Raw genomic sequence first — 25,735 nt, 5'->3', positions numbered from 1 at the left:
CCGGTTCTCAGAGCGATAATGGGAATGTGGTCCAGGTGCCTTCTGGGTGCATAGCCCCTGCCCCCTCAGCAAAGCCACAGCAAATGCTCCAAGCCCCTGAGAAACAGAAACTGCCATCTGCGAAGCAGACGCTACAGCAGAAGGGGGTGAGGAGCATGCTAGACTGTTAGATTTCAGAAATGAGACATCATTCATCCCCACCACAGAACAGGAGTTACTGATACATGCAACTTGGATTTCAAGACCTTGTCCTGAGCGACAGAAGCCAGTCCCCAAAGGTTCCGTACTTTGTTTCCATCTATGTAACATTCTTGAATGGCGAGCAGATTGGTGGATGGCAGAGGTTAAGAGGCGGTCTGGGGAGAAGGATGGGTGGGCCCAGAAAAGGGAGAGCTTAGGGAAGCTGGAACACATCTGCATCTTGTTTGTGCAAGGCTTACACACAGCTCTACAGATGGCATTACATGGCACATGCGCTTGCACACACGTGTGAACTCTGAGTGAGGTCTTCAGGTGGTTTGCGGTGTCCAGCTCCTGGTAGTTATTCTGTGCTTGGTTAAGATGTTATTGTGGGCAAGTGGGTAAAAGACACACGAGACCTCTCTGTAGTGCTCTTGCAATTTCCTGTGAGTCTAGAATCATTTCAAAATAAAAACTTGAAAAAGGGGGGAGGAATAACACTTCCCTACCTCAGATGACTTGCTTTGCTAACAAAACATGAAAGGAAGTGCCAAGCAGAGCTTTTATTTCTGACATGACTGCCAACAATTTTCCACACACAAGTGCTCTGGCTGTCCAGGTGCTTGAGTGGACGGTGGGCCTGCAGCGGGCGTGGGGAGGGAGCAGAAAGTCTGCTCTTGAAAATCAGAGACCGTGGGATGGTTACTGCAGTGGAAACCCAGCCTGTCCTGGAGAGTCTGGTACCCTGGCACCTGTGCTCAGGAAGTGGGGGTGGGGGCAGCTGGCTTCCTGTCTGCTCTTTCTCAGCCCTCGATGGTCCTGCTTTGGGACTTTTCAGTTTACTTTAAAAATCACTTGGTATTTTTATGAGACATTTATATTTTATCAGTATATCAGCACCTGGCACATGTGAAGTATTCAATAAATGTTCTTTACAAAATACCCCCTTCCTTATTGTTTCTTCATGAAGTCAGTTCACTGAAAATTACTTAGGCCGGTAACAAATTTTAGTAACATGTATGGAAAGGTCATGTGTAACTTAGGAATTGTGGGCAAGTAGCATCCTAGAAACACAGAATTTTAGTTATCCTAGAAGTCTAGCGTTTAGATGAGGAGAAACCTTATTTCTTCATGGAGGGTGGGGGAGGGAAGGCCCAAGCTCAACTCATTAAATGTTTGTATAGTAATAAGCAGCCAACATGTGTTTTATTACTTTGGACCCCTTGTGATTTTAGCAAACCTGTGTTCACATGTGATCCACTTCTGGGTCTCATAAAAGGTCCGCCGCTCTGCCTCTGCAACCTTGAGGAACAGGAGTCAGGGCTGCGGGGCTGCCCAGCCGGCCCAGGGAAGGCAGGTGTGTGCTGCACGGCGTGCTTGACATAAGCTTCCTGACTTCTTAGGAGGCAGCCTACTCGACCAAACCACTTCAAAAACTCAAAAGAATATTCTAAGAAACACCTTTTTAAAGTCCTTGCTAATGCAGAGATTTCCAGAGACACAAAATAACCATAGCATGAGTGGAAAGAGAAAGGATAATAATTTCCACGTTGCTGACAATTCAGAAGTCCATACAATGACTTAGTGGGGTTGTTTGGGGGTCATGGAGAACGCTGATAGCTGAGCACATGAAATCCCCGAGTCTGTTGGAAACCCCATTTTCCATGGGAATGTCATGCTCTTCCACTCCCCTCTCAAATCAGAGCAGACTAGACAATGACCCCTTTCTCCCTTTGCCTTGCTAAGAGACCTGCAGCAAACAAGAAGTTTGGGTAACTGGACCCTGAACTCTTGGCATTTGTGATGTGTTTTGGTTGATATTCCCAAATGATTGTTTTTATCAAACAAACATACGGTAGACCTACTGTCAGCTGGCTGGAGAAACGTCTTCAGTAACCAGCAAGGGATGCCCATCTCCAGGGCTGCCTCAGAGCCCTCCAGGCAGAATTACTTGAAGGAAATGTTGGCAGCATGGCACTTCTTGAAGAGAAGGGAAGAAGCTGTGACGGTCCCACTAGCAAAGTGTGCTGCTCTGTGAAGCCTGGGACTGAAATAGTCTGGTCAGCGTGGTGCCACTCCATTCACTGTGGGTGCGGGGGAGCGGGGTCACTAAGACCCGCGCGGGAGGGGCTGATCCTCACCTCGGGGGGGTGTGGGTGGGCAGAATTGCTGTAGCCGGCACATTTTCCCAGATGTCTGATAAAACACAATAACTACCTCTCTCAGCTCTAAAACACCCCTTTAGCTTAACAAGGGAACAAAATTCTGTCCCAATAAATTCTTATTGTTCCCTGAAACAGTATCTCCCCGGACTATATCACCACCCTCTGCCTCCAACATATATTTTTTTAAGTTTTTATTTTAATTCCCGTTAACATTGACTCCAACATATTCTATCTGGTTGCTGCTCCCTAGTGATCGATTTTTTTAAACTTTTATACAAAAAGTCATGATGATCAAAGCAATAAACATGAAGAAAGAATAGCTTGATATTTATTTTTCAATGTAGCTTATAAATCACTGAGGCCAATATGTTCTCCTACCTCCTGTGTGCCAGGCACACCATGCATGTGTAAGTGAGGGAAATGCGGCTCCGACTCACGGGGCAGCACTTGTGAGGAGTGGCCCGCCAACGCCTGACTGCTCACCAGCCAGTGCGGGGTCTGCTTTTGGCTGAGGATGGAGGCTGCCAGCTTCACATGTGGTTCCCAGGGGCTTGGTGCCTGGGACAGGGAAAGTGCTCAATACATATTAAGTGCATGAATATTCCATTCAGAGAAAAAACACAAAGAAAGGTTGCCTGTCTGGTTCTGTAGAATGGAAAGCTAAATTTCTTCGCAGGGAATGTGCTAGCCTTTCACAAGCTAATTCGTTAAATAATAAAAATAAAACTGTGGTAGTTTCCCCAAATATCTACTCTCCTTAAGTCTAGTCTTCTGTGATGTTTGCACTATTAGTATTTGAGAAGCAGCTGGAAAATGTTACCCAACAGAGGCGATGACTGGAACGATTACCCAAGCCACTGGTTTAACAGCAGTTTTTCTTTTTAATTTATGGATTTGATGTTATTTTTGAGCTAGCAATGAAAGAATGCTCTGGACAGGAATGTATTCCAGATACACTACTGCTAGGGATAACTTCCCCCCCAACACACCACTCCCCCAGAGGTTGAATCAGAAGTAAAATTTCTCAGATTGTACAGAACTATGCATTGTACATAACTAGCACTTTCAATTCTGAATTTCTAAATTTTTGGAAAATTCTGGATTTGACTCAATAATGTACTTTTCATGTACAAACTTCCGTCAGTACAAGTTGAAAGTTCTCTCAGTGAACCCTCCATCTAGACCAAAGTAGGGCTGATACTTTGTAACTAGGGAGCTAAAGCCCTGTTACTGAGAGCTGAAGTTTGAGAGTGAAATACATATAAATAGGGTAGCCTCGGTGGCTCAGTCAGTTAGGCATCTGCCTTTGGCTGAGGTCATAATCCTGGGGTCCTGGGATCGAGTCCTGCACTAGACTCCTTGTTCTGCAGGGAGCCTGCTTCACCCTCTGCCTGCTGGTCCCCCTGCTTATGCACACTCTCTGACAAATTTTTTAAAATATTTCCTTTTTTTAAAGATTTACTTACTTACTTATCTGTCAATAAGAGACAGATTGAGAGAGACCACAAGCAGGGGGAGCAGCAGAGAGAGGAGGAGAAGCAGGCTCTCCACTGAGCAGGGCGACTGATGCAGGGCTTGATCCCAGGACCCTGGGATCATGACCTGAGCCAAAGGCTGACGTTTAATGACTGAGTCACACAGGTGCCCCTCAATTAAAAAAAAAAAAAAAAAAACATATAAAAAAGGGACACTTCTTGGCTTGGTTGGGGTATCACAAAAAAAGAGACACTGGGTGGCTTGGTGGGTTGGGGCCTCTGCCTTCCGCTCGGGTCGTGGTCCCGGGGTTCTGAGATCGGGCCCCGCATCGGGCTCTCTGCTCTGTGGACAGCCTGCCTCCTCCTCTCTCTGCCTGCCTCTCTGCCTGCTTGTGATCTCTGTCAGATACATAAATAAAATCTTAAAAAAAAAAAGAGAGACACTGGCTTTACAGGAGTAGTTGATCTTTCAAAGACCAAATCAGATCTTAAAGTTCAACCATAAACGTAAGATAAAATGAAGACTAAAATAGTTTCCTCTAAAACTAAGTCGAGTCCATCAAAGCTGAGTCCAACGTGCCCTTCACCTACAATTGCTTTAATGAAGTAAAGAACCTCTCACTTTTACAAATAATTGTGTTCAAGGACAAACTTTCAGAAGGGAGTACGGTTTTAGCTCGCATTGCAGGATGTAGACAAAGAGGCCCCGGTACTGACTTCTGGACACCGTCAACTGGCCGACTTCTCCTTTGTGGCTAGTTCCTGAAGCCCTTAAAACTAAGCTGAAACTTGGATTCTTCTGAGAATTGGCAAAGATAGCACATTGCACCTCTCCCCTTATCCCACCACCTCTTACTTGGCCCCACTTACTTTCAATAGTGAAAAAAATGTTTCATTATATGTATCTGTGGCCCTTTATAGTCATAAACAAACCACGTTTGAGGTTTCTGGAATCCCTGACTGGTCTGGGCGTGAGCTAAGCCTCCCGCGCTTCCATTTCGCTCCCGTAGCAGCCTGTGAAGATCTTCACTGGAGGTTACACTCAGCCCTGTTTTGTTAGGGTCAGCAACTGGTGACAGGCTGAATTCAGGGGCTCGGGCCCCAGTACCCGCTAAAAAGTTTATCTGAGGATTCCAGTTGTGCTTCTAAAAAATCTTGCCAGAAGGGAGAACAAAATGGTCATAAAATACGTTTATGTCACGTAAAAAAATTTTAATATTCGCAAATTTCCTAATATAAAAATAGTTCCTGCATCATTGAAAACATGGAGCAAAAAAGTAGATACATATTCTACTTAAAAATGTTTTCTTTGAGAAGCGCCCATCTACCACCGATCCGCGGAGGCTGGCACCGCTTCTGAGAGCGTCCCAACCGTGTGGCACTGTGGCGGGGGGGCGGGGGAGGGTCTGAGCACTGAGGACCACGGAGGGAGGACCACGGAGGGGGGCCACGGAGGGGGGCCACAAAGCCACTTCTCCGAACGCTAGGCTCGGGCTACCTGCGGCAGGCCCCGAAGCTACGCTCCCTACCGCGGCCATGTGCCCGGTAACTGGCGGCAGCCTTCACCGACCCCGCGCCTTTGCCTAGAAGAAAACCGGGTGACGCTGTGTGAGGGCAGGCCGGCGGCAGTCAGGTCCGAAGGGCTCTGCAGCTGGGCTGGGCTTCATTTACTCCTCTCCGTCCTCCAGTCCGCTCGGGCGAGGAGGCTGAAGCACTCCAGGAGGAGAGGCGCCTCGGCAGGCGGCAGCGCCTCAGGGCCGGCCCGGCTTGTCGCTGGGGCTGAGCAGGAGCTTGGCGGCCTGCTTGTCCATGCTGGAGTTGATGCTGTCCGCTTCCTTCTCCTGCTCGGGGACGCACGTGCAGCCCACCGGCACGGTGACGTACTCCTCGGCGTACACCGAGCGGCCGCCCGCGCACGCCGAGGTCCGCCGCAGGATGACGGTGGGCACGTACACCGGGGCGCTCCGGAAACGCAGGTCCTCCTCCCCGAACAGCCCGGTCAGGCAGCCCCTGCACAGGCAGTAGGCCTCGGGCAGGTACTTCGGGTACCTGGCGGGGTCGTAGGAAATTCTGCGGGGAAGAGGGCATGGCGTTAGTTCACGCCCTGTGGCAACCGCAGCGCACGGCGCGGAGAGAGGGCAGCCACAGGACTTCCGCTTCCGGGTCAGAAGGCGCGAGATCATTGATTAGTGGAGCAGGAAGAAAGGTGGCGCCGGACGGTTCGGCCCGCAGTTAGCGTCCACGCAAGATCCCCATCTTAAATCGACGCACCATGTGACTCTGCTGTACGTTAACTGGCGAAGACAGTTTCTAACAGTTAGTACAGTCCCTAAAAACGCTTTCCAGTCTGTGCCTGGGAGTTAGAGCCTGGCGGAGGCAGCTGTAACCTGGCAGCAGGTCGGCGACCGCGTGCGCACTGATAGGCGGCCACAGGGCCACCGGAGTGTGAGACGCCCTCCCTGCTTCGAGGAAACAACAGCCCTGAGCCCCAGAGCCCTGGTCCCTAAGGCCCCAGATCTGCCTCCCCTTCAGACACTAGGCTCTGCAGCCCCAGGGTACCACCCACACCCTTCCCCGGAAGGGGCCACCTCTGCAAGAAACTAGCTGGTCCAGGTGGCAGACCGTGCAGGCACCAGCCACACGGCCTCTGACACACCTATCAGCAAAGGCAGCTGCAAGACACGGGTCCAGAAGGTCACAAGGCGGGCCCTGTGTCTGTCGGGGTCTGCGTGCCCTCCTCTGTGAAGGGGCCAAAGCCATCCTGGGGAGGGCAAGCTGGACAGCCTGGGACATTTGAGAAGTTAATGCCGGTTTAAATGTGATCACTTCCACCCTCCTCCAAGGCTCTCTATTTTCTGGTCAGATGCCAAGAACGAATGTCAACACCTACAAAACAGCCCACTGCCACAATGCCAGGGGAATCTAGGGCTTGGCTGGGCCAAATGGCTCCCTGGGAGGGAAAAAAAAAAGCACATTCTGGCAGGACTCTGCCCTCTGCCACCATCCCCTGCAATGATCCAAGAGGTCAAAGCTGTGTTTGGTCACTAACAGAGACCCAGGGCTCCTCTGTAATGTCCCCTTGCACAGGGAAGGACTATCCCCATTCCTCATGGGATTGCCATGACCCCAAATTCTCATTTCCATGAATCTCCCCCACTTAAAACATGTGCAATCCTCTTACGAATGTTTCTCTTTCTTCTGGAACTGAGTCTTAGGGACCCTAAACTCTCAGAGTCAGAAGTCAGGACTTCTGGCCTCTCAAGCAACACACACACACTTGTAGACCCACAATGTGCCAAGCCCAAGAAGGCCCCCAAATTGCTTGCCAATGGGAGCTTATGATATAAATTTTTTAAAATAAGGCATTCCTAGAGGTCTTTACAGCCAAGAACCTGGGGTGTATATGGTTTCTCATCCAGGTTTCTGGACAGCAGAGTGTGGCTCCATGGAGAGGGACAGTGGCCCAGGCTGGCCTTCACCCTCCATGGCTTGCACAAGTTTTATATCCTTCAGCAGAAACCCCTCTTGACTAGTTTTCTTATATGTACCCCCTGCTAATGACTAAAGTTCATTCACAAAGTTAAGAAATTTCCAGTTAAGAAGTATGTTCAGACCATCCAGTTAATGGGGATTAGGGGGCTTTGGAAAGGTAAGGGACAGGTCAGCGAGCAGTGGAGTGTCCAACAACAGAGTTGAGGATTTGTTGCAGAGAGGAGCTGAAAGGTGGACAGACCAGTGGTGCTTACTGGGGCCAACTGGGGGCATCTCAAGGGTAGGGAGGCAGAAGCCTGAATAGATTCAAGCATGGGAGGGACAGGGTTGTTACACTGATTGGCCAAGAGACTTCTCCATTGAGGAGCTCATGTCAAGAAGAAGTGTTAACTCTCAATGGCAGGATAAGGGTGGGTGGTTCCAGATATGTAAGGAAAGTACACGGATTTCTTTTTCTGTTTGGATCCAACATCTTTAGACATTAGTGGACTGAAGCATGATTGGGTGGGGAAGAGTCTAGAAATTGTTATCTTCACACAGCACCAAATTTACTCACTGTCAACTACATGCCAGGGACCATGCCCCCCAGAGCCTGGAGCTGGGGGCCTACCCAGGCACAGCGGTGGGGGAGCTGGGTAACACCTGCTGCACATAGAAAGGAGGCCAGTGAGGCCAGGACCAACAGTTAAACTAGAGGACCCAGCCCAACCTGCCACTTGAGCATTCTAAAGCCAAGACGGACATCTGCAGTACTTGGCCACTGTCTGAATGTGGGGGATAAGGTCAGAGGAAAAGTCAGCAGTGATTCCACAGCTTCCTGTTGGGGTGACCGGAAGAATGGGAGTAGAAACATAGGGAGGGCGGGAGCTAGGAGGCCTCAGTCCTGGCCGTCCCTATTGGTGGTTGAATGCTGAGGCACAGAAACCTTCACCTCCCTTCTCACTGCTATAAGACAAGGGCAGAGTCAAGGTGAAGGCTAAGAAATCTGTTATGTGCAAACAGGAACAGGGAGGGGTGGGGACTGTCTACACAATGTAAGTCGTCTCTGAAGCCAAAACATTGAAATTTATCCTGATTTTGTCTATTCATCCTTCCCTCCAACATGAACACAAAAATAGTGGTTGAAAAATATTTTTTAAGCTTCTCATTACTACTTTTTCCTCAGATCTTCCATCAGGAGCTTCTGGAACAAATGAGCTTTATCCTTGCAAGGACTGATAAAGTTGACTACCCTTACCGTTCCAACTTCTCCAACCTCCTCTCTAAAGCCTTGTTCTTAGCCCTCATCTGTGGTATGCAGAGGCACAGCATGGGAGGACAAGTCAGGACAAATCCAAACCCTTCACAGGCCTCTGCAGCAGGGTCCCTACTCCATTCCTTTCCAGCATTGCCTCAAGGTCTCCTCCTTCACACATCCTAGCCTACAGTCATCCCAAAGTGGAATGCCCCCTTGCATATGCTACAGCTCAACTTTTACTCAAGATGCTCTCCCCCCAAAACCAGTATCAAATCTTGCCATATTTTAAGGTCCAATTCAAATCATTAAGAGTTTTCAAATTTCCTTAGCCAAATTCATTCTCTTCCTCCCCTAGGTCCTCACAATAATTGGTGCCTGTGAGACAAAGCTACACTTTTTCTACGTTTTCCCCTGGGAGGGAAGATTCAGGACTGTACTCTTACTCATCCTTGTCCCCTAACATGAGAGAAAGACTTTGGTAGATGGTGAGCTGCTGATGGTGAGTCTGGACTGCATAGCTCCCTGTCCTTCATACCCTTAGGTCCATATAAGGCCCTAACTTAAAGTTTGAAGAAAAATGAATTTATACTATCTCTGGTCACCTTCAATATTTATTCAGCAACATCTGAGTGCAAGTGATGTTTCAGGCAATGAGGATAGAGATGAAAGACAGATCTACTATCCAAGGACTCACCATTTCTGGGGATAAACACTTAGAGAGTTCATCCAGCTGTGGCAGCTGGGAAGGTAGCTCCTGGGTGGATTCATCCAGATGAGGACAGGAGAAAAGGACTTTAGGACAGAGGGCAGAGCCTAGAGCCCAGGGACCATGTCAGCATTAGGGAACTGTGGAACAGGAAGGGAAGTACAAGATGATGCTGGGGTAAGCTGTGGAGGCTGGGTCATTAGGGGCCTCAAATTCAGTGAGGAATTTGGATTGGACCTTGAAGGCAAAGGGGGAGGATGTTAAAAAGGGAAATGACCCAATCAGATGGAATTTTGACAGATCTTCCAGCCTACACAGTAGAAGATGGTCTGGACCCTAAGAGAGAGGTACTGGCTGAAGGTGGAGATTTTTTTTTTTAAGATTATTTATTTATTTATGTACTTGACAGAGACAGAGACAACGAGAGAGGGAGTATGAGCAGGGGGAGAGGGAGAGGGAGAAGCAGGCTTCCCATAGAGCCGGAAGCCTGATGCAGGGCTTGATCCTGGAATCATGACCAGAGCCAAAGGCAGATGCTTAATGACTGAGCCACCCAGGTGCTCCAAAGGTGGAGACTTTTAAATTATTAGCATATAGATGGTAGTTAAATAAGATCATTCAGGGAAGTATATGGAGAGACACAAAATGAAAGACAGGGAAAAGCAAGGGGAGAAGTAGAGGGAGAGGGGTAGAGATAGAATCTTAAGCAGACTCCCCACAGAGTGTGGAGTCCGATGGGGGCTCCATCCCACAACCCCAAGATCATGACCAGAGCTGAAATCAAAAGTCAGATGCGTGGGGGGCCTGGGTGGTTCAGTGGGTTAAAGCCTCTGCCTTCAGTTCAGGTCATGATCCCAGGGTCCTGGGATCGAGCCCCACATCGGGCTCTCTGCTCCGCGGGGAGCCTGCTTCCTCCTCTCTCTCTGCCTGCCTCTCTGCCTAGTTGTGATTTCTCTCTGTCAGATAAATAAAATATTAAAAAAAAAAAAAGTCAGATGCGTAACCAAATGAGCCACCCAGGCTTCTGGGAAAACCAATTTTTAAGAGAGAATATGTCTTACTGTGGAGACTGACAGAATCAGGAGTGTCAATCCCTGAGCCAAGGAAGGTGGACGCTAAAGAGGGGCTGGCCAAGAACTGGAACTGAGGGGGCCAGTTTACTGGAACTAGAGGGATGGAGGAACACGTTAAATGGCACTATGAGGATATGACCAACAGCATACAGAATGCTGGAAATTCAGCACATGTTTATTCCAAGGGAGAAAGGGAGGGAGGGAACCCCAAAGTGCACTGAGGAGAGTGACATAAATACAGGGGACATGGGGCATCGCTAACCTGCTTTACACCCACTGTCTCCATGCATTTGTGAATTGAGCAACTTTTTACTTATAAGTTTCTCCGTTTGGATGAAAACTTATGGTTGCTTAAAAAAAAAAAAAATCAGGGGCACCTGGGTGGCTCTGTGGTTAAAGCCTCTGCCTTTGGCTCAGGTCACGATCCCGGGGTCCTGGAATCAAGTCCCGCATTGGGCTCTCTCCTCAGCCAGAGGCCTGTTTCCCTTTCTTTCTCGCTGCCTGCCTCTCTGCCTACTTGTGATCTCTTGTCTGTCAAATAAATAAATAAAAATCTTAAAAAAAAATCAAACTGAAACTGAGGAACTTTCCAAAAAACAACTGACCAGTACTCTTCAAAGGTGTCACAGTCTCAAAAGACAAAGAACGAGAAACTGCTGTAGACTGAAGGCCACTAAAGGGCCTAACCACCAGAGGCTGTGTGTGAGCCCGGGTGAGGGCCTGGGGTAGACAAGGGGCATTAGTGGACTGGCTCTGAGTAAGGACTCTGGATTCTGAGATTGTTATCAAGCATTTTCTGATCTTGATAATTCTGAGTTTTGATGCTGCCATTTAGGGAATCTGGGTAAAGTGGGAATTCTTTGTACTAATTCTTTGTACTAATTTCAGAAAGGGTTTTGTTAGTTTGAAACTATTTCAAAATGTAGACTTAAATAATATAACAGAAAAAAAAAATTTTAAAGTTCTAAAAAACCACTAATAAGGTAATCAGGGAAATATGAACCTGACTGAATATTTGAAGCTATTTGGGAAGTATGAATTCCAGGTGTGTTAATGGTATTGTGTGGCTTTATTTAACAGAGTCCTTATCTTTTAGAGATGCACACCAGATACAAGAGTGTACACAGACACACATACACAAACAGTGCTAAATGCTTGCGAAGTTACCAAGTGCCCTGGGAATTGGCCAACTGGAAAGTAGTCATGATCATTAATTTAGCAGGATTTTCAAGATCTCAAGGTGGCCACTGGGCAAGGGTATGGCCCCTCCATGAACGTTCATGCCAGCCCATCAGGACAAAGCAACGCAAAGTGCACACAGACCACTGCGAGCACGTCGGCGCCTGCTCCAGGAAAGTCTGAGGCAGGTTTAGAAAAGGAGGGCTGAGCCGGACAAAGGAGGGCGAGGAAGTGCTGAGCAACCTACACCCAGGCAGGAAATCAGCGACCACAAGGGTAGGAAACTTCCAGCAGGTCACCGCGGCTGGAATGACATGAGTGCACGCTCATGCATACAGAGGGCGGAGATTTAGTAAGACGTGTAAGAAGTGGACAGGAACCTTGAAGACCAGCGCAAAAAGTCTGGATTTTATCTTCCACATCACCGGAAGCCACATGAGGACAGTAAGCACGTAGAAACCCGATCAGTGGACGTTTAGAAAGATCATTCTGATAGTGGCGTAGACCCAACTCCAGGCCAGATTGGGGGTTGGAGCAGGAAGGTCAGGCACAGCCTCTTCAGACTCAGTTTCCTTCAATGCTAGTGTGACCCAGGGACATCCAAGATCCCTTTCAATTCCAAGTAGTTGGGATTTATCTTTTCTATGCACTCCTGTATGCAGGTAACAATCTGGGTAACAATCCTCATACCATCTGTTAATGATAGGCAGAATGGACAGTCACTTAGATCCTGTGGTCGGCAGAAGGCTCATCATCTGACTAAAAATATCTGCTCCACCGCTACCAGGCGGCCCCCCGGACTAAAATGCCCACTGTCACACTGACACTTCTGGGCTAAGGCATTATGACAAAAAGAGACATTATGACAAAAGAGACATCTGCCTACCCCCACTTCTGCCCGGTACATGGAACATAATAACAAGGCATATACATTGGTGGGTTTCAAATTGTGGTTTATGATCAAGAGGTTTCTCTTAAAATAGAAATGTGCTACCTATGGGAGGGGTGCAGATACAATGCAAATCACATCCTGGTACCCAGTATGGTGGGTATCGATCCCAGCAGGTACCATGGGAGAGAGAAAGCACAAGATGGACATTCTGAAGGACACTAGTTGGGGGGAGGTGGGGAAGAGATCAGGAAGAAAGGTCTAGAAGCTTTGGAGACACAAAGTTAAAGCCTGTCACCCCAACCTCCTGGCTTAAGAGTCTGAGGAAATTATCAGCCTGGAGCGTTTTCTGGTTAAAGAAAGCTACCACGAAAACAAGACATCAAAAGAAACTCCAACACAGATCCTTTTCTCTTACCAAACATGGAAATGCAATCGAGTAAGAATCCTGCACGACTGTCTTGCCTCCTTGTGAGCAATAATTCTTTTGTCTTTACATTTTCTGCATGCTATACTGTGGAAGCTTGGCACCCGAACATACTTGAAACAAATCAGGTTTTCCCCTCTGATGGGATCCAAGTGTCCCTGGGGCCACGTGTGAAGCCTGGCTTGAGTGAGTGACAGCTGGCCTAGCTTAATCCAAGAACAAAGGACAAGTCCTCCAGGGATGATTAGAGGTGATGGAAACTGAGCTTGGAGAGGAATGTGAGTGACAGGGGAGACAGAAAGAGCACTGCCCCTGGGACCCTGAACTTGGTAGGAAACAATTCGAAGCCGTTCCCCAAAGACTGCCACCTGGAGAACAATGTGTACATTCCGGCAGACAGAACCGCAGCCACCCGACATGCTCTCCATCCCATGCCCAAGTATAGCTTGGTATTTACTGGCACAAACTCACCGGCATGGCTCACCTTCCCACTTTGCAAAACATAAAATTATTTTGATCTCAGTAGCAGCAGAGGCTAAGTAGGATTGTTTCACAGCCATTCCAAGATCCCAAACCAGTGGAACAAAGTTGGGGAAAATGCCTTCTCCCGTTCAGACTGGAGATCCACAAGGACTGAAATGGTCTAAGTGGAAAGAAAATTGTCTGAAAATTGTCTTGCCAGATCTTAAGGTCAATGTGTTCAACTCATTGTCAATTACTTTTTTAAAAAGAGCAGGATGAAAAAAAGGGGGTGGCCCAGGATGGAGTCATAAACCTAAAATTTCAGTCCTATTTAGTTACCGATATCATTGCCTCTTCCTGGTTCTTTGCGGCAGAGGGGATGGAGCTGATTACCAGGCTACTTCCTCCAGATTCCTGACGGCAGGACTGTTAATGTGGTATTTTTTAATCCAAGTTTTTTGCTTACAAAGAACAGCTGTCATCCACTGAGTTTCTGAGATTCCCTAAAATTTCCTAAATTTTAAACAAAATCCCAGTAGAGTTTTTGTAGAACTTGGCAAGCTGATCCTAAAATTCGTAGAAAGAGAAAAAGTCCAAGAATACACAAGACAATTTTGCAAAGGAAAGAGGGGGACTCACTTTACCAGAGATTAAGATCTTCTGAAACCATGGTAATACACAGATACCTGGCAGCCCTCTGCGGAAACTGAGGAGAACCAATTTCCCTTCCCAAGAGCTAAGATTCCTCTGCAGAATACCTGTCTTTTTGCCCCGCAGGTGGGCAATAACAAAAGGCATAAACAAGATTTCCAAACTGTGGTTTTCAGACCACCGGCATAAGAACCACATGGGAGTCAGTTAAAAACAGAGATTCTCACCCTTGACGCCCTGAGTTAGGAGCTCTGCATGCCAGCCAGCTGCGCATGTGACTGGTCTTGCTTACTTGAAGTGGGGAACCACTGACGGTCAGCAGGAGCCTGCTCCACAGCACAGCCGGCAGTTTCTTCAAAAGGTGGCCACATCTGTACTGACTGCAGTTGGTAGCAAGTAATTGGATGATTGCATTTTCCCCAATACACCCAGTTTTCACGATCCTACCCGTGTAGCACTCCCTACACTGAGAAACCTAACTAATGCAGAAGGTCAGTGTTTACCAAACCAGCAACTGGCATTGTAGAGAGGATGGTGTGCAGATCTTAACTGTGCTTCACTGGAGGCCCACAAACGAGCTTTCAAAAACTAGTGATCACTATTACCCCCACCCCAGAGATTCAGAATTCATGGTTCTGGCATGGGGCCAGGGTGTTGGGATTTTTTTAAAGCTCCCCAGATTATTCCAACATGCAACCCTGGTAGATGCTGGTAGGTCTCTAGATATGAGAGATAACGAGTCACTGAGATGGGGGTTTGTGTAACTTTCCAATCTTTTTCCCCCTTTGGAACAAGCCCTGAAGCTGGGAGGTTATGAGACTATGGGGGAAAGAATGGTGCATGACGAGGCTCAGAGCTGCTATGAGAGGGCTCTGTTCGCAGGCCAGGGAGTAGCCAGGGTCATGAGGACCACAGTTTCCCTCTGCTGGAAAGCTGCGGCCAGCAGCTCCAATGGTTCCACCCTCTCTCTATTCCCTAAGGCCCGAGAGAGCCAAGATCTTCAGTACATGCTGCCAAGGAGCTCTGAAAAAAGTTCTGGCCCCTGCAAGAAAACATCAGTTGTGCATTTCTCCTGAAAGAGGACATGGAAAAATCAGCCTGGGAGAGCAAAGTCGGAGCTGGCACAGATGCCCTGGAGTCAGAGCCCCAGCGGATTTCATCTGGCCCTCTTCACTGGCCAAGGAGAGCTAGGGGTCAGCCCAACCCCACTGTGGGGACTGAAGTTGACTTTGGTGTGATCCTGAACTTGGCATCAAGGTCAGCCCTGAAGCTGAGCCAGTGAGGCAGGCTCCAGAACTGACCAGGCTCTCCTGCCAACCAGGCTGGCTCTGGGCTACTGGGAACCTGGAAGGACTCACAGCCTGTCCGTCCTTTCCCTTTACTGAGAAGGAAACTGAGGCACTGATAAGGCGAGGGGCTTGTCCAAAGTCTTCCAGCTCACCTGGCTTCGTCCCATCCACTGCCCCACCCACACGCCACGGTTGGGGATATTCAGCTGGTAGCCAGATGCTTCGTAAGTGCTAAATCTACAAGCAGGAAATCCACTGATGCCATGTAAAAAATCTGTTTTCTGGAAGAGTAGGGAAGATGAGAGAAAGACTCATGGCTTGGAAAAGAATTTGGAAGATAATTTGGAAAAAAAAAGCTTTCCCAGAGGGAAAGAGAGAATGAGAAATTAGAATGAGGGCCAGAATTTCTCAAAGGGTTTTATTCTTTTGTCATGGCAAATGCCACACATTCATTGCAGCTGGGAAATATCTCTTCAAAGGAAAAACATAGCTCATGCCCAACTATCTTTCCAGGGGAAGCTGCAGAATTTGGGTTCAAAGCCATCTTTGATGTGTCCGTCCTTGGGGCAGGCGGGTGAAGTACCTCCGTGTATTAAGGGTGGAGCCCACCTTGATCTGAAATGAACCAGCTGTTGCCTTACAGTGTTCGGGAGGAATATTTCATATCAAAACATTAGCCTAGGCTATTTAATTCTGGAAGAGTCCTTGGTAGATTATTTTCTCTCTGACCTCATTACTCTGGTGAGCGACGCACTCATGACCATCCTGCAAAACCTTCCTGTGTCATTTCTGGAAGACACGCACCATAAGGAATTTCACTTCGTGGTATGTGTGTTCCTTCCAGGACTTGGCCCAGTTCTTCTGTTGGTATTAAGAGTACAAACATTCTATTCAGGTGAGGAAATTTGGAAGAGGTGACGATGGATGAAATTGTATCATCATCCCTGGTTACTCTAACAATGCCAAAGTAAAACCCAGGCAGTTGAAGAAAATAACTATCAAAGCAAAACGAACATATCTGTTTTCAGAAAGAGAGACTTTAATCCCATGACAATGCTCCATGACAATGCTCTTATTTTTACTCTGTGAAACAGTGATAGGTGCAGTAGAGCCCGCTATATTGAGTAGCTCAGAGAAAAAAATCCACACAGTACTTCGGCCAATTAAACGTCACTTATCCATAAAAAGTTTTCCAGTGTTGGGGCAAGGGGGGCCGGTGCTCTGTTGGTTAAGTGGTTAAACGTCTGCCTTTGGCTCAGGCCATGATCTCAAGGTCCTGGGATCTAGCACCGCCTCCCCGCCCCCTCCCCACAGTCAGGCTCCCTACTCAGTGGGGAGTCTGCTTCTCCCTCTCCCACTGCGTTCCCCACCCCCCAATAAATAAATAAGATCTTAAAAAAAAGAAAGTATTTGGGGGTGGGGTGTATCAACATTTCATAAACAAGCTGCCTGGAGCCATGAGTGTCTGCTTTTCTAGGACAATGGGTTTGGTGAGCGGTGTCCTCACCCTCCCTGCAAGCTGTAACTAGAGACATCCCCAGCGGGCAGCGGACACTGCTTCTGCTCCGTCCGCCCTCCCCTGTCCCTTTCCCCTGCCCTTCCTTTCCTGAACGCAGCGGCCCCACAGTGAGCGGGCACAGAAAGGGCACAGCGCCTGCGCCGCTACACCAGATACAGATGTTCCCTGAAGGCACGCACATTCCTAGTTTGTTCTTAAGCCGTTCGCAAAAGCTGTAGATTTGAATCAGGGAGTGAGGAAAAGTGCACTTGCTAAGGAGAATTATAAACAGGAAAGGACGCTTCTTTCCAAAGATCACAGGGCCCGGCCTCCCCCAGGAGGGAGGCAGGCAGGTCCGCCACGGCGGCGGTGGAGAAGGCGGGTTGGCGCAGTGCTGACCCCTGTCGGCCACAGTGGATGCAGCGACCCCATCGAGGCCCCCACCCCGGGAGGATTGGAGCGGGTGCAGCCCCGCAAGGCTTCGGAGTAAGGGAACCACTGTGCTTAGTGCTGGGACACAACCATGCAAGTGCGTCGGGCGAAGGGGGGCATTTAAAAGAAAATATTGTAAAAGGGGGCTAAGTGCAGTGGAGAGAACTTCAACATTATACTAACTCCTCTCACTTTCTCTGGTTAATGTTATATTAACATTTTACAAATTGTGTAAAACACAATTTTACAAATAACATGATGAGGGAAAAGTGATGTGATCGTTGCCCTGTGAATGTCCGAGGAAAGCGGCAGGTCTGCGTTCTGAGCACTGCCCTGGCTCGGGCAGTATGTGGGGAGTGGACGCAGCTCTTTCTGCAGTGGTAAAAGGGAGTAGGTGATGGACAGTCCCAGGGGAAACAGGATGTTTGGGTTAGCTGAACTGAAAGGTTAGAAGACGGTGAAGCACAAATACCCTTTTAATTTCAACCTTTCCTGACGAAAACCTTTCTAAAATGCAGTGTTGCTAAATATCCGATGATAGATTTATCATGAAGAACATGAAGTTCATCCCTGTAAATGGGCATCACTGCTCTGGCCCAGGGGACAGTGGTGACCTTGCCTGACTCACACATGAGCTGGAAGCTGTTGCTGTTGCTGTGCCTCTCTTCCCCAAAAAAGTCACCTGTTGAAAGTTCTGGTGATAGGGAGTGGTGCCAATTTGGGTTCTGCATGGGAAAATATCAGCCTATCCGATCTGGTGATCATACTATTGGACTCTCCTGCAGCCTGTCCCCCGGCTGAGACAGCTACTCCTCCCGGAAGGCGCCTCTGCCCCAGGGAGGATCTGCCCAGCTGTGGATGGTCTCACTGCCTCTTCCAACTCCCTGCTGGCATTTGCCTTTATTTTTAAGTCCCTCACCCTCCCCATGCCCTTTCCTCTTCTCTCTTCTCTGTCCTGTTACTTCTTCTTTCCATTTATTCCCTTGCTGTGTTTGCTACCCATGGAGTTCTTTATTGCAAAATAAATTTAGGTATATAGTCTCTTAAATTCACAGGAGGAAAAGAGTTATATAGAAAAGTAGCAAAATGGGGCGCCTGGGTGGCTCAGTGGTTAAAGCCTCTGCCTTCAGCTCAGGTCATGATCCCAGGGTCCTGGGATCGAGCCTCACATCAGGATCTCTGCTCCGCAGGGAGCCTGCTTCCTCCTCTCTATCTCTGCCTGCCTCTCTGTCTGCCTACTTGTGATCTCTGTCAAATAAATAAATAAAATCTTAAAAAAAAAAAAAAAGACACTGCCTTCAGCTCAGGTCATGATCCCAGGGTCCTGGGATCGAGCCCCGCATCTGACTCTCTGCTCAGCAGGGAGCCTGCTTCCCCCCCTCCCCCAATCTCTCTGCCTGCCTCTCTGCCTACTTGTGATTTCGCTCTCTGTCAAATAAATAAATAAAATCTTTAAAAAAACTTTGAAAAGTAGCAAAACCTAAAATTAAATTGTTGTGCATTAGTCATAACCTAGAGAAAAGTTATCTTTAGACCATGACCCCAAATTGAGAAATAAAAACAACTTAAAAATCAGAGTATTGGTAGGTGTTTATCTTTGGGGTTTCAACATAAATGAGTGATGTGTCCCTTTAAACCTTAATGAACCTCAGTGTTCTCACAATGTATTTCTTACTATGTCAGTTTGGCTTAAAAAACTTACTGCGCAATTACATTGATTTTATTTTTGGCATTTTGTTTCTAAAGCTTAAGAGAAACAAACATGATGCCACAAAGTAAATGAGAAAATATTTTTATATTCTGGAAGTTGAATGCTGCTTTTCTACTAGCACATTGGTCAGGAGCATGGCCAGATGGAATTAAAGATCCAGGATGAGGTCCTGGCTCTACCATTTAATGCATAAACTCTTGGCCCAATATCTTCATGTCTCCAGGCCAAGTTCCCCACCCGTGGCAGCTTAGCGGTGGGGGCACAAGCGGCCCCGAAAGCACAGTGTCTCTGCTGTCAGCCCTACGGGCTGTAAGAACAAACAGTGCTCTTCAGACTAATGCTCGGGCAAATCCAAGGCTAGAGTTACCTGCTCAGCTTTGTTTCTTCACTCTCTGCTTTTTCCTCATGGTTGGTGAATTTCCCTTTCTGCTCTCAATTTTAAAAGGAAGATGTTTTTGAAATCAATAATACATGCACATGGTAGAAAATTCAAAAAGATACGAAGGAGTGAAAAGTAAGTCTACTTCCTCCTCCATCCCCAGCCTTCCAGTTCCCCTCCTGACAGGCACCATGATAACCACGTTCCAAAGCTGCCCCTAAGTGTGTGTGGGTGGTGTGTGTGTGTACATTTAAAAATAACATATGTATGTGTTATATAATAGCTTCTCTTTAACACACAAATAAAGCTATTACATAGCTTCTCTCTAACATGACACTGTACTGTGCCTTGCCTTGTTGCCCTCTATGTTGGTGATGGACTGGTCTCTTTACGCAGGTTTACAGCTGCCCCATTCCTCTTTCTGGCTGTTTTATGACATTTTATTGACCTAGTTGCCTATTGGTGGGTGTTGGGATGGTTTCCAATGCCCTATTACCACCATGGACACGCTTATACATACATCATTTGCTACACAGACAGGTGTGGCTGGTACCTGAAGCTGCTGGGTCAAAGAGCAAGTATATTTAAAATGTGAATGGCTAATACGTGATTGTGCGGTTTCACACCCCCTGCTGTAATGAGACTGCCTTTTTCCTCACCCCTTTGCCAACAGAGCCAGGTTTCTCAGCCCTGCTTTAATATGCATTTCACTTTAGGATGCCTGAGTTTCACATAACTGACTTCTTTCCCAGGAACTACCCACGATCTTTGTTCCACCCTTTATTACATCTTTTTCTTTAAGATTAATCTTTTTTAAAGATTTTATTTATCTATTTGACAGAACAGAGATCACAGGCAGGCAGAGAGAGAGGGGGAAACAGGCTCCCTGCTGAGAAGAGAGCCCGATGTGGGGCTCAATCCCTGAGACCCTGAGATCATGACCTGAGCCAAAGGCAGAGGCTTAACCCACTGAGCCACCCAGGTGCCGCTAGTACATCTTTTTCTTATTGTTTTGTAGAACTCTTTAGGAAATAAGCCCTTTGTGACATGGATTGCAAGTATTTTCTACTAGTTTGTCCTTGTATTTTTCTAATTTTATTTTATTTTTTGTTTGTTTTTAAGATTTTTATTTATTTGACAGAGATCACAAGTAGGGTGGGGGGGAAGCAGGCTCCCAGCTGAGCAGAGAGCCCAATGTGGAACTCGATCCCAGGACCCTGGGATCATGACCTGAGCTGAAGGCAGAGGCTTTGACCCACTGAGCCAACACAGGTGCCCTTCTAATTTTATTTTATTGTTTATTTTGCCAAGAAGAAATGGCATGTAATTGTGTAGGTAAATTTATCAGTCTTGTCTTTTATGGCTTTGGGGGGAGGGGTCTGTAAGCTAATAAATTGGCCTCTCCACTCCAAGACTGTAAATATAATTGATTGTGTTTTTTATGGGTTTGTGGTTTTATTTTTACATTTAAATCTTTCAGTCATTTGTTATTTATTTGTATATAGAAGGGAGATACAATCGTGTTTTTCCAGTTTGTTACTCAATTGTCCCAACACCATTTTGAATGATCCATCTCTCCCTTAAAAGTATGAAAAGTCACCTTATAATCCAAATTTCTATTTTAAATCCTATCTTATCCACCTAAGTCATCCTTTCTGTGCCTTCCTGTATTTCTTACTGGCAGTTTATTTCCCCATCCTTCTTCCTTTGGTGTTCTCTCTGACTCGTTTTAGACTTACGTACTACTTCTAATTCCATACTTAGAGTTGCAGAGGCGAGCGTACTCTTCCCCCAGGCTACACAGGTCCCACAGTGACACCACTAAGAAACCAGTCCTGTCCTTCTAAACACTGCTTTAGAAGAGGTTTTGAGCTTCTATGAGAAATGCTTTTTTCCAGTCTTGCAGTGACTCAGGAGCAGTGAGAAGTGATCAGAGGTCAGGAGAGAAGAGAGGCCATCTCCTGGTGGGAGAAGGCAGGGCTTACTGTAGTACCCAGCAGTCTGGAGTCCTGGCCCAGTGCCCATCCCTAAAAGACTGTCCTTTGTTCAGAGAGTATAAGCCTCCATTTGCTCACAGGGGAGCAATGTCATCAGTATTGCTAAATAATAAGAAAAGTAATGCAGGTGATACCATCATCAGCCACCTGATACAGATATAGCTCCTGCTCCCAGGCTCCATACAGCACAACCTGGGCAGTAGACCCGGATTGCTCTATGCTCTGTGTTGTTCTTTTCCATGACCTCCCTTAGCCCCTCTCTCCTCCCTGCTGCTCTTAGATTTTTCCCAGGAGACACAGGTAAGGTAGTAAAGGCAACTCGACCGAACTTACTATGCGGAATTCTAGGGCTGACACCTCCTGATCTGTACTTCAGTCCCAATCTTTCTTCTGAGACCACATTTCCAAGTCAAGTTGGATATTTATACCTGTGTTCCTCTTTGGCACGTAAAACTCAACAGGTCTAGTACTGAATTTACTTTCACCCAAAAAACTCTCCTCATTCATTTTCTCCATTTTGCTTAAATACCGTCAACAACCCAAGCCAGAAACACAAGAGATGCCCAACAGGAGGTCTTGAAAGACTCTTCTGCCTTTCAGGCCACAGCCTAGCCTGGGAGACATCTACTTGCCAGGAGAGCTTAGAATTCATTAAAAATTCTCACTTTCCAACTTCTGCCTGGAGAAGACAAGCTGTTGTTTTGGGAGATCTTCCAAGCTTCTTTAATACTATTTAGCATATCAAGGGTGTAATATGAGGTTGGAGGAAAAGGGATAAAGTCCATCCTTTGGACTGTGGATATGATGAGAAGACAGAGGAAAAGCAAGAGAATGAAACCATCAAAACGAATGGTTCAATATGTGTGTCCGGAGGGCATCAGATGAAAGAAGAGTCAATGAAGGCAGGAGAAAGTTCTGGGCCTGACTTCGATGGCTGGGAGGGAGCTCAGCCACAAGTGACCCTGATCCTCAGCAGAGCGGCCAGGAGGAGGGAAGGCCCCTGACTAGCAGGTGGAGGCTTGGAGAAGCCTGGATTGGTTTCAGACAAAATCATTACATTCTGCATATCTTAATAGCAGTGTGGACTAAAGCCTCAAGCCATTACACATTTTACACTCTCTCCCTCTCCCTCACTCCCACGTACAATCATCATGCACCAAATCCTGCCACTTTAGCTTCTTTAATATCTTTCAAGCTGATCCTAGTCTCACTTTTTCCACTGCCACACTGCCTGAGTTCAGACCCTAACTACCTTTTGCCGGAAGTACTGCATTGCATCCCATATCTCCCCTCAGATCCATCCCTCATCGGGGTGCCTTACCAAAACACAAAGTGGTCACATGACTTCCTTCATCAAAAAACATCCTACAGGAGACATATCAAACTTGTAGCATTGCTTTTTAATTTTTTTAAATTAACACATAATGTATTATTTGTTTCAGGGGTACAGGTCTGTGATTCATTGGTCTTACACAATTCACAGCACTCACCATAGCACGTACCCTCCCCAATGTCGATCACCCAGCCATCCCATCCCTCCCCCCCCACACAGCATTGCTTCTAAGGCCAAATCTAGTTTCTGCTCCCCTCTGCAGCCTCCTCTCTTGCGACTCCCAGCCACAGAGAAACACACCTGTGCTTGCCATTCTTCCATCTCTTCCCCCTTGTCATAAGCACTCTTTCCCTGTGAACCACACCTGTCCTTGCTTTTTCACTGGGGGCTTTTCCAGGTCTGTGGCAGTGTGAGGGCTCCCTCGTTGTACAGCGAACTTTGAGCCCCTTGAGGACAGTGGTACTCAGCAGTTAACAGCAGGGAAGGGGACAGTCATAAATGTGTGCTGGGGACCCTCCCCCCACACTATTCCCTACACAAGCCCTAGAACACCCCAGCCTCACTACTTTGTATGCTATTCCTTTCTTCTGAGATGACCTCTTTACCAGGCCTATCTCAGAGTTACGCCCATTCTCCAAAACACATTTCAAAGGCCATTTTGATCCCCCTCACCACTTCACACTATCACACTTTTTTTTTAAAGATTTTATTTATTTATTTGACAGAGAGAAATCACAAGAGAGGCAGGCAGAGAGAGAGGAAGGGAAGCAGGCTCTCCGCTGATCCCAAGACCCTGAGACCATGACCTGAGCTGAAGGCAGCGGCTTAACCCACTGAGCCACCCAGGCGCCCCACACTATCACACTCTTAAGCTTTCCAGTCAAATAGCGTTCTGCCTTACTTCTCTCCCAATTATCTCCACTCCTCTCTTAGACTATAAGCTCAGATGAAGGGCTTCTTAGGGTTTAATGCACAACTGTGTCTGGATCACCGCCACAGGCACTCAAAAAATGTCTGTAGACTGCCACATTAGAACGTCACAGGTCTCCTGTACAAAATTCTATAAAAATTAATGAAGGAGCACTTGGGTTGGTCCCTTGCGGAATCCATTGAACTATATACCTGGCAAATAGGTACTCAAGAAACATCTGCTCCGTATTAAATAGTGAACGGGTAAATAACGGGAAGCAGGTTTCCCTGCAGCGAGAGGTGATGAGACCTTTGCGGGAATGAATTACCCCAGCCCAGTCTCTGCACTCGGTCCGCCCGCCCCCCCACCCTGCCCTGCCTCGCCTCGCCGTATCTGCCCATCCCGGTCCCTCTCCGCGACCCACCCGGCCACTCCCGACCGCCCCGCCCCGCCGCACCTGCCCTCGCCGCTAGCGCCCAGCCTGCCACGCCCGGCCCCGCCCTCCTCACCACCCACCGCACTTTCGCAGGCCCCACCCGCCGCATCCCACCTGCCTCGCCCAGCCCAGCCCTGGCCGCCCCACCACGGCTCCACGGCTCACCTGTAGGCCCACGGCGACACGCTGCGCAGGTTGGTGGGCGGCCGGAAGCGCCGGTCGCCCGGCCTGCCCCCTGCCGGGCAGCTCGCGTTACGCGCTTGCTCGCGCGGCCCCAGCTGCAGCGTGTGGTGGAAGGCGCTGAGCACGCCCGCCGCCAGCCGCCCGTACAGCTGCTCCAGGAGCTCCTCGGGCCGGTCGGCGCAGCCCCGCGGCCGCGCCGGGCGTCTGTTCGCCCTCAGGGCACCTGCGGCCCGGCCAGGCCCCAACGCCAGCAGGACGCCGACCACCAGCATCCAGACCTGCGAGACAGGCCGCGCTCAGCGTCCGCCCGCGGCGGAGGAGCCCGCGCCCGCCCGCGCCCGGCCCGCCGCGGTCTGGCAGCCGGTGGGCGCCCCCCGTCGCGCCGCGGACCGTGAGGCGGGCCAGGAGGATGGGTGCTGACCAAACGGGCCCCCGAGCGCCGCCCCCGCCAGCCCGCCGCCCTCGGGGGCCCCGGGACCCTGCCCTGCGCCGGCCCGCGCGCCCCGGGCCGCCGCCGCCGCCGCCGCCCCGAGCCGGGGGCCGCGGGGGAGACGGCTGCGGGGTGCGCGTGTGCGTGTGCCTGCCGGGCTGCTGCGCCCTGGGCTGCGAGTGCCTGTGACGGCCGTCCGCGCCACTTACCCCCGCGCGCGCCATCCCCCCGCGGCGGCGACCTCGACGCTCCGCTCGCAGCGCCTGGCCGGTCAGCGACGGAGCCTGCCGAGCCGGCGCCCGCGCCCGAGACGCCGGAGCCCGCCGCCCTCAGACTCACGCCCCCACACCCTCGTCATCCGCCCGCCTCCCTCCCGCGGGGGCTGCGCCGCCGAGGAGGGGCCGGCGCGGGGTCTCGGCGCGGACAGCCCTGGGTGCCGGCCGTCTTAGCACCGGACTTGGCTTGAGTGACTTCCCTCGGCCCTTTCCTCCTCTGCGTCCGCGGGCGCGCACCGACGAGCCGGGGCCACAAGGTCGTCGCCCGAGTTCTCAGGCACGAGCCGGGGCTGCGCCCTGTGCTTCTGGGACTGGAGCACAATCGCCCCCTGACGAAATGCACTCACCAGTAACCGCGGCCTCCCCCGGCTTATCGGCAGAGACCCGCACCGCCTGAGGGCTGGCCAGCCGCGTTGATTCGCACCCGACGGAAGTGGCGGCTTCCGAGGCCCCGGGAAGAGCGAGCTCGGAACTGCGTGCTGCGCGGCAGACGGGGAGGGCGCGCGAAGGTGCCGCGGCCCTGCGCGGGCCTCTCTGGCTGAAGAAGGCCTGGAGGGAACTGGGCAGATCTGCAGATCTCCAGAGCTCAAAAGTGGGGCCAACTTTGTGAAGTTAGGGGAGACAGATTCTGGCTCAGGGCAAAAAGATTCTTCTAGTAATTAAAGCTCTCCGAGAATAGAACAGGCCATGCGGAAAAAAGAGCAAAAACCTAGAAGATTCTGTTCTTAGGACGACTTCCTCTTCTGAGACTCCATGGTTCGAAGAAATCAATTTACTAGAGATTAAAACATTTCTTTTTAATAGGGTGAGAGGAGGTCGTTTCTCCTTTCCCCTCAACACTCATGAAACGAACCTTCTGTGCCTCTTCCAGCAACTCTAAAATCAAAGTACTAAAATCCCCCAACTTGTATTTTTATGTCTGTGAG

The 25,735-nt window shown here is 49.1% G+C and overlaps 1 protein-coding gene across 3 annotated transcripts; it reads right to left on the bottom strand.

Moving 5' to 3' along the window:
• Positions 1–5,445: 5,445 nt before the first annotated feature.
• Positions 5,446–25,467, bottom strand: IL17D (interleukin 17D). 3 transcript variants are annotated; one of them, XM_045978526.1, is made up of 3 exons: positions 25,157–25,467; positions 24,087–24,382; positions 5,446–5,890 (listed from the first exon to the last, which is right to left on the bottom strand). In XM_045978526.1, the coding sequence occupies exons 2-3, from the start codon at positions 24,374–24,376 to the stop codon at positions 5,572–5,574; spliced, it is 609 nt and encodes a 202-aa protein (XP_045834482.1). In that variant the 5' UTR covers positions 24,377–24,382; positions 25,157–25,467; the 3' UTR covers positions 5,446–5,571. The 3 variants fall into 3 exon arrangements, 2 of the variants coding, with proteins under 2 accessions (XP_045834482.1, XP_045834481.1); XM_045978525.1 differs by having other exon boundaries at positions 24,744–25,284; XR_006814937.1 differs by lacking the exon at positions 5,446–5,890 and adding an exon at positions 23,433–23,635 and having other exon boundaries at positions 24,087–25,284.
• Between the last annotated feature and the right edge of the window lie 268 nt (positions 25,468–25,735).

The sequence above is a fragment of the Meles meles genome, chromosome 14 (genome assembly GCF_922984935.1).
Source record: "Meles meles chromosome 14, mMelMel3.1 paternal haplotype, whole genome shotgun sequence".
NCBI classification, from domain to species: Eukaryota; Metazoa; Chordata; class Mammalia; order Carnivora; family Mustelidae; genus Meles; species Meles meles.
This window is presented reverse-complemented; position numbering and strand designations above follow the sequence as displayed.

What these genes read in the sequence shown, in the direction of transcription:
- IL17D (XM_045978525.1), bottom strand. An exon ending in GTGTCGCCGTGGGCCTACAG is followed by an intron (nt 5,891 to 24,086) that starts GTGAGCCGTGGA and finishes TCTTCCCCGCAG; the next exon opens with AATTTCCTACGACCCCGCCA.